Source organism: Sturnus vulgaris, chromosome 2 (genome assembly GCF_052056855.1).
Source record: "Sturnus vulgaris isolate bStuVul1 chromosome 2, bStuVul1.hap1, whole genome shotgun sequence".
Taxonomy (NCBI): Eukaryota; Metazoa; Chordata; class Aves; order Passeriformes; family Sturnidae; genus Sturnus; species Sturnus vulgaris.
Genome location: NC_142244.1, coordinates 16,668,353 through 16,675,747, shown reverse-complemented (window position 1 = coordinate 16,675,747; position 7,395 = coordinate 16,668,353). Strand labels below are relative to the sequence as shown.

The 7,395-nt window shown below is 48.4% G+C and overlaps 1 protein-coding gene across 1 annotated transcript; it reads right to left on the bottom strand.

Annotated features, from left to right (window-relative positions):
• Positions 1-146: 146 nt before the first annotated feature.
• TIMMDC1 (translocase of inner mitochondrial membrane domain containing 1) lies at positions 147-7,050 on the bottom strand. The gene is made up of 7 exons (XM_014882833.2): positions 6,913-7,050; positions 6,637-6,802; positions 5,369-5,457; positions 3,289-3,356; positions 2,355-2,433; positions 1,344-1,454; positions 147-959 (listed from the first exon to the last, which is right to left on the bottom strand). Exons 1-7 carry the CDS (start codon positions 7,005-7,007, stop codon positions 860-862), a joined length of 708 nt encoding a protein of 235 aa, XP_014738319.2. The 5' UTR covers positions 7,008-7,050; the 3' UTR covers positions 147-859.
• Positions 7,051-7,395: the final 345 nt, after the last annotated feature.

The following is a 7,395-nucleotide window of genomic DNA, read 5'->3' as shown; positions in this document are numbered from 1 at the left end:
GCCTTTGTTACTGCCTAGGTAGAGGAATGTCTGGTGGGATTTTAGAGCTCTTCTCAAGGAGAATCACTCAAGGATGCTTCTCTAGTACCAACACTGTACCAGCATAGAGTACCTGCTGTACTGACATAAAGAGCTCATGGACACAGTCACTGCTGGATGGCTTTATTGAGTGTCTTGAACTACAATGGTCACCCCCTAATTTCCAACTTGCAAATGAAATTAGAGGCCTTCTTATTGTTAACTGTCCACAGTGCCAAGTCTTTCATAATCACCACCAAAAATAAGTCATATTTTCTGTGGCCCCCTCAGACTTCTATTGAGGAACCCAAATCATGCCTTTTTCAGGGTATTTCCATATAATTCTCAGCTCCTCCACACTGACTGCCAAATACCCCAGGTATTTGTAGGAACCAAGTAAGAAACCACCATCAGCACATTCTTCAGGCATTGTTTGAAGAGCAGCTTTCACCAGGGCATAATTAACTTTTGGAATCAGTGCACCTTTAGCACATGAACCATCCATAGGCTTCTTTAACTTGAGTACTTCTACATCACTGGTGGTTTGGACATTTTCAGCAGTGAAATGGGCTCAAGATGAGGCCTTGGAGCCCTCAATTCCTGCCAAACCTAGATGACACTTCCTGGTCTGTAAAGTCTCTGTACTTCCACCTTCTCAGGTGGAACAGGTTTGGCCCTCCCAAGCTCTTTGTGCAGTGATATCCATCCCTGACCAATGTTTTCAGCAAAACACTTTTTCACAGGATACAACTGCATTCACAGACAACTTCCATGATCCCTTGACTGAAGGCTTTTACAAGCAGGATCAAAATGCTTCTTACAACAGAGATCTGGAGAAGACTCAGTAGCTCTTCAATTCTCTTGCTCTCTCCATCTCTGGTCTTCCCTGGGCATTGTTTTCTGTTTGGCCTAAGATTTCAGTCATACTGAGCCTGGATTGCCTAAGGAGAGAAGAGAGAGTGCAAAGCAATTTTATGCCTGTATCCTCCTGACAGAGACATGACTGCAGAATCCAAGCTCTTGAAAATTTCTTCTACAACTAGTAAGTTTCAGTAATTCACATGACCAGGGTCACGGCTTTTTCCCCCCCAAGCCTCCAGCTATCCTCCTTCTTTCCTCTCTTTAATAGGTATGGAAAGAAAGCAGCAATGAAGGAAAGACTGGCAAGACTAAATCGGCATTTCTAAGTCTGGTGAACAACAGCAACAACCAAGAGAAGAACTGAGGTTTAGAAAGCCTAGTGTGTTGTGGTTTCTCTCAATGCTTGAACAAAGACCCAGACACCCTCCTAGCCCACGACTGGAAGGGGCAGAGCTGCTCCTCACCACTCTGCCAGCCTCTGTTCGTACAGCTCCTTGCGCTCACGACTCCTCTTCTCCTGCAGGGTCTCACCAGCCAAGCCATACATTGCCATCAGGAGGCCTCCTGCAGGGACCCTGAAGGAGGAAGCAGAGAAGTCACCAGTCACCCAGGGGACACACAACAGCAATAACTTACTGGCATCAGCAAAAGGTTCAGGCAGGGGCCAGATGCTGCATGAAGGAAGTGTCACATACCCCAGAACTCACATCACATCAAGACTAAGGTACTCCTACTGTCACCCACCAACCACAGCTTCTCTTCAGCTGTGACTCACTGGAGCCCCTGTGATAATGTATTTTGAATTTACTCATTGACAGGCACACATAGGACAAAGGGGTGGAAGGATTTATGGTGCCCAAGGAAGATCTCATAGAACACCTAAACCAAATTTCAGACAGTGACACCCCTGCTCAGCTTCCATCCAGTTCTGGAAATACTTGTGTTCTCACTGGTACAGCTCGCTAGGCTGCTCCCAGGCATGCCCACAGCTGACACCATCCTGATGGTGCCAATCTGAAAAGTCAGATTTCTCCTGAGTTAGAAGTCATTGTCCAGAAGCACAGAGCCTCTGAGAGAGAACCATGGGCTCCTCCATGTCCCGGGGAACTTTAGGAGACTCATGACTGCAAGAAACACATGAAGACATGTGTCACCTTACAGCCCAGCCATGCAGCTGCTCCCTCAGTGTTTCCTAATGGCTGCTGCTTCACATTTTAGTTTTGGTGGAGCCTATGTTGTTCCCTCTAATAAGCAAACAGCAGCAAATAAGATGCTCTACTGAGAGCACTGAGCTCTCACTACTGAGAGAGCAGCAAAACACAAAACAAGAAACAAAGAAGAAAAGAAAAACAGTTTAAAGGTTGGAAGAAAAGTGATCATCATGAGGTCCTAAGAGAGATACAGAAAATCCCTCAAGGCAAGAGAGGAAGGGAAGCTCCTGCAGCCCCACCTGTGATTCCAGGCTCACAACTCACCCAAATGCTGCTCCAAACACGATGCCGCCCGCCAGGCCCTGCAGGCCCAAGTGCATTCTGAACAGAGCTCCGGTGAAGGCTAAAAAAAGAACAAACCCACTGAAACTAGAAACAGCCCACCACAGACATCTCACACCAACATAGGGAGTTGCTTTGCTGCATTTCTCTTCTCCATGAGCTGACATCTGCTTTTAACAGAGCAGAAAGCAAGTGCCATGGCCACTGAGACAGACCCTCACCACACAGTCACCATGGTCTCTGCACTGAAACATTGCACAAAGTTCCTTCTGCTTCAGAAAAACTGCCAAATTTTTTCCTGTATCACAGAAGAATCTATGAAAGTAAAACCAAGCTCTCTCTAGGCTGGAGCATGATCTCCCTCAACCTTTTTTCTGTGCAGCAACAGCTAATAATAGTAGCTACCATGTAAGGCAGAAAGGATCAGTAAAAATTGTATCCAACTGTAAGGGCAATAAAGCCTGTAAAACTGAACAAGCAGATCATTTACCCAGAGCCCTGCTGCCAAAAGTGGGCATGCAAAACTTAGCATGAAAAGGGCAGCCTACAAACAGTGTGGTGAATTGTTACCAAGAGTGGTATGCTTTCCCTGTTAAACAGGTGCTTATGAGAACAGGTTATGCACCAAGTATTGCCTTACCTCACATAAGCATTTTTCACACAAAATATTGCAGCAAGTATCTTGAAGATGAACTGATAACCACAAAACTCCCCAATGTTTTCAGCAGTGCCTCAGTATCTCTGTCACAAATAAAGGCACATAGCAGGCAAACAACGGGGCAAAGCCAGTGGAACAAGAAGCAAAGCCCAAGAGAACAGAAGCTGTTCAAGCCCAAGGGATGTGGATACTTGCTTATGCTTTTCTGCTACGACCCTGGCTCACAAACAGAAGCACACAAGGTTACAGCACTCTTACCTCCTGCTGCAGCAAAATTACTGATGGTGGTTTTATCACGGTATGCAGACAGACCCGTGCTCACCACGCTGCAAAGGTAAGGCACAGAAGTCAGCAATTGCACATGGAAAAAGAGAGGCAGCAAAACACAGCCTGAAATAAAGCTGGATTTCATTAAGCCAGCCCTCAGGTTGCCTCTAACTGCCTGGTTGTCCATCTGTTCAGAGCACACCCATGCCAGCCATGACTTCTGTGACTTTACTGCAGGCAGCTGCACAGACACAGGCAATATCGAGTTCATGAACTGGATCTGAGACACTCTTTCTTTTTTTAAATCAAAGATTTTTCTTTACCATTGTATAGAATCATAGAATCAGAATGGTTTAGGCTGGAAGTGATGTTAAAGATCATCCAGTTCCAAGCCATCACTGTGGGACAGGACACCTTTCACTGGACCAGGCTGGTCAGAGCTCCATTCAGCCTGACCTTGAATATCTCCAGGGACGGGGCAGCCACAGCTTCTCTGAACTGGCTGTTCTAATGCCTAGGAACGTATAACATAGTCAAGGATAAAAGAATTAGAGTAATTAAAAGGTCCTACCAGTCAGTCAGTCAGTCCTGATGCAGGACATTTACCCCAGAAGCTGATCCCTGTGTCAATAAGATCTTGCCTTGCACACAGTCCCCAGTACAATAGCCTAAGTCACACTTGTGACACCAGCAGGATCACCTACTCTTGTGTCATCAGATTTCCCTCTGGGATAGGTAAACCAACTCCTCCTAGAACATCAGCTAAGCCCCAAAGCATTCTGTTCTCAGTTCAGCAGCCACATACTCCCCAGCCTCCTGCATGGCATTGACAAGCCAACAGCAATCCTCCTCTCTTTCCCAACACAGATAAACCCAAATCACTTGGGTTTTAACTGTGAGACTTAAAATTTTCACGACTGCAGGGTGAAATTTTCAACTTGGGCTTTACAGAAACAGTGTTGAGAAGCAAATAGCTTCGTTCAGAACCTTTTCCAAAGGGCTGGTGGAAAAGGGCTGATCTGACTGCAGGGGAGACACCTGGTGGAAGATGACGAGGTTACATGTCAAATCCAAAGAAATCCAGGAAAACCCAAAGAAATCAAAAGCTCCAGAAGAGAAAGCCAACAGCATGCTAACTAAACCTAAAAACAGATACTAAACTAAAAGGAGCCACAGAAGCCAAGAGACAGTGAGGAAGAAATTCAGAAAGGAACAAAAAAGTTAGGGAGGCAGAAATATAAAATAACGCCAGTCAATACTGAGGAATCTTAAAAGTAGAATGAGAACTTAGAGAGAGTCAATGCAGGCTTAAATTTTTTAATTTACTAGTTTGAACAACAGGGAAGGAGATATTTCTAGTTCAAAAGGGCTTTGCTCAGAAGACCATGCCTAGTTTGATGTTCTATTGCCAGAAATGCACTGAAACACCCAAGAAAGAAAAACAGGGAAGCAGAACACTCTCTGCATTGGTTTTGTGTGTGTGTAGGAAAAATCTGAAGGCCTAAAAAGGTACAAAGAGCTGGTAAGTCTGATATTCAGCAACTGCTCAAGAACAAGACAATCCCCTGCAAGTGTCTGAGGACAAGAAAAAACAATTGTGAGTAACACCAGTGTATACAAACTAGGAGTAATGAGACATACCAGAAAGGACAAAAATCAGTGTGGGTTAGAAAGCACTTCCAGAAACTGTCAACACACTTTAACACTCCCTCAGAGAAAAAGCACCAAAAGAGATGAAGCAAAAGCAGAAAGCAGCTGTCAAGAAAGGGAAGAACAGTGTTCAAGTCAGTAAGAGCAGGGATTAGATGTACAAACAGGGCTTTTCCACGTTGAGGGTTTGTGTTGATGCATTAGATGATGAGAATTCTGGGGTGATTCTAAAAGGTTAAACCCTCTTCATGCTCCTGCCTGATCAGCCAGACTCGTGTTAAGGCAACACCAGGAGCTGCAATCAATCACCAGAGCTGTGGGCACTGCTGGCACGGAAAGCTCTTGGCCCCGGGTGCTGAAGGCCAAGGAAAAGCACAAGCACAAGGCAGCTCTGCTCCCTCTCCCATCAGGAAATACTCACTTGAATATGGTGGCAAAAGCTGTAACCCTCCAGCTCCAGCGCCAGCCGTAGCGGATGAAACTCCGGAGACCAGCACGGTGTGCAGATTGCTGAGGGGACACAGGGGACATGTCACAGGTCACAGCCACACCCTGCAAGCCACGCCATGGCACTGATGGCCCTTGGCGCTGGCATCCCAACCCTGATCAAGTCGGTCCCCTTCGGAGGAAAAGCTGCTCCCAGCCACCAACAGGAAAACCAAAGTCAATTCCAGTTTGGAATGTCAGCTGGTCTTTCTAATCCTGCTGCTGAAAGACATCTGGGCATCCTCTTTGAGGACAGTACTGGAAAGCAGCAGAGGAGAAGGGAGGAAAACTAGAAACTACTTCATTATTATGAGTTCACAAGTATTAATAAATAATAACCATCTACACTAAATGTCAAGATACCATCAAGCTCTGCTGTTTAACACTGGCACTTTAAAGTTTGAAAATAAGAGGTTTTATAAAATATGTAATAAACAGAAGCTTCACAAGAATTAAAAACATTGCAGTTAATACCATGAAAGTAAATAAACTTTCTCTTCCACTGCTTGTGGTGCAGGAGCTTAGCCTGGGTTCAGATGTGCCAAGAAGTCGCCAGAGTGAAGCCAGGTAGTGGCAATTTACTGGTCACCACATCAGAGGCCAAATCTAATTGTAAATGATGCAAACTTTACATCAGACAGATTTTTAAAGGGGTTTTCTTCCTCATAATCCAGGTAACCAACATTTTAATTGAAAAACAAACACCTAGAAGTTCAAATACATCTATAAAATGTCGCAAATGTTCGGCTCACATTAATTAAGATAAGAGTTCAATCCCAGTTTGAAGTATGAAGTCTCCTGTCATCACAGTAAAACTTAAAAGCAGAAAGCCTTCTCGAGACATGTTAATCAGCCACTTAAGAGAACGGTGAACTTTGTTACCAGCTTTCTCGGTAAGGAAGGGCGCCGGTTTGACCGCAATTTGGGTAACGGGGCACCGCTAATTCCCGCAGCAGCAGACCGGGCCGGCTGCACGCCCTTACACACCGCGTACTCGTGTGCTTGCTACACACTCCCAGCAAACTTTCTGCACCACAAGCGGGCAAACACACGCGTTCCACAAACACGAGGCCACCCCGCGGGCTCCGGTGTCACCTCCAAGGACAGCTTCCAGCACCGGCGCCTCCCCAAGGCCGAGGCCTCCCGGGGCCGCCGCAGGCCCCGCCGGTGCCCGGCGCTGCCCCCGTGCATCCCGGGCCGTACCACGGCATCGGCGCGGTTCTGGAAGATCTCGCCGCGGCTGCTCTCGATGAAGGCCTTGCGGGCACTGATGAAGGCGGGCAGCCCCCCGTAGAGCCAGCCCACCACTCCCGCCGTGAAGGCCGACTTGGCGATGTTCACCGTCTCCTCCGGGTACTGCTGCTGCTCGCTGCAAGGCAAGGGCGGCGATGGGCGCGGGAGGCACGGCGGTACCGCCACGACCCAGCCCCGCAGAGCCCCATCCCATCCCGTCCCACCCGAGCCCGGCCCAGCGCTCACTCTCGCCGCCAGAGTTCGCTGAGCCGCTCCCAGCCCGTCTGCGGCAGCGGCGCGGGGCGGCCAAACCCCAGCGGAGCGCCGGGGCGCTCCGCCATGGCCGAACCGGGGCAGCGGCGGCACCGGGCGGGAGCGGCAGCGCCCCCAGCGCCCTGGCGGGGCACGGCACCGAGCGGAGGGGCTCGGAACCGCTCGGCTCGGCTCGGAACCGCTCGGCTCGGAACCGTTCGGCTCGGCACCGCTCGGCTCAGCTCGGAACCACTCGTGTGAGACGCTGCGCTATTACTGATTTATGACCCCAAACATTTTCCCGTTTGTGCAGGGCCAGGTTTGTCCCCCCTGCCCCCGAAAGAAGAGCTGAGTTTTGGGGGCTGTGATGCCCGGTTCATTAGACAGAGGGAGTGCAGCCCCCGGGCTTTGAGGCCGCTAAGAGGCAAATCCTGCACGGCGAGATGGTGCCTCTCATGGTACTCATTGCCTTCCCTA

Excerpts from the sequence above, each read along its gene's own strand:
- TIMMDC1 (XM_014882833.2), bottom strand. The coding sequence starts at position 7,007 with ATGGCGGAGCGCCCCGGCGCTCCGCTGGGGTTTGGCCGCCCCGCGCCG. Across the intron at positions 3,357-5,368 it reads GCTTTTGCCACCATATTCAA|CGTGGTGAGCACGGGTCTGT; the intron begins GTGAGTATTTCC and ends TTACCTTTGCAG. Across the intron at positions 2,434-3,288 it reads TAATTTTGCTGCAGCAGGAG|CCTTCACCGGAGCTCTGTTC; the intron begins GTAAGAGTGCTG and ends TTCTTTTTTTAG.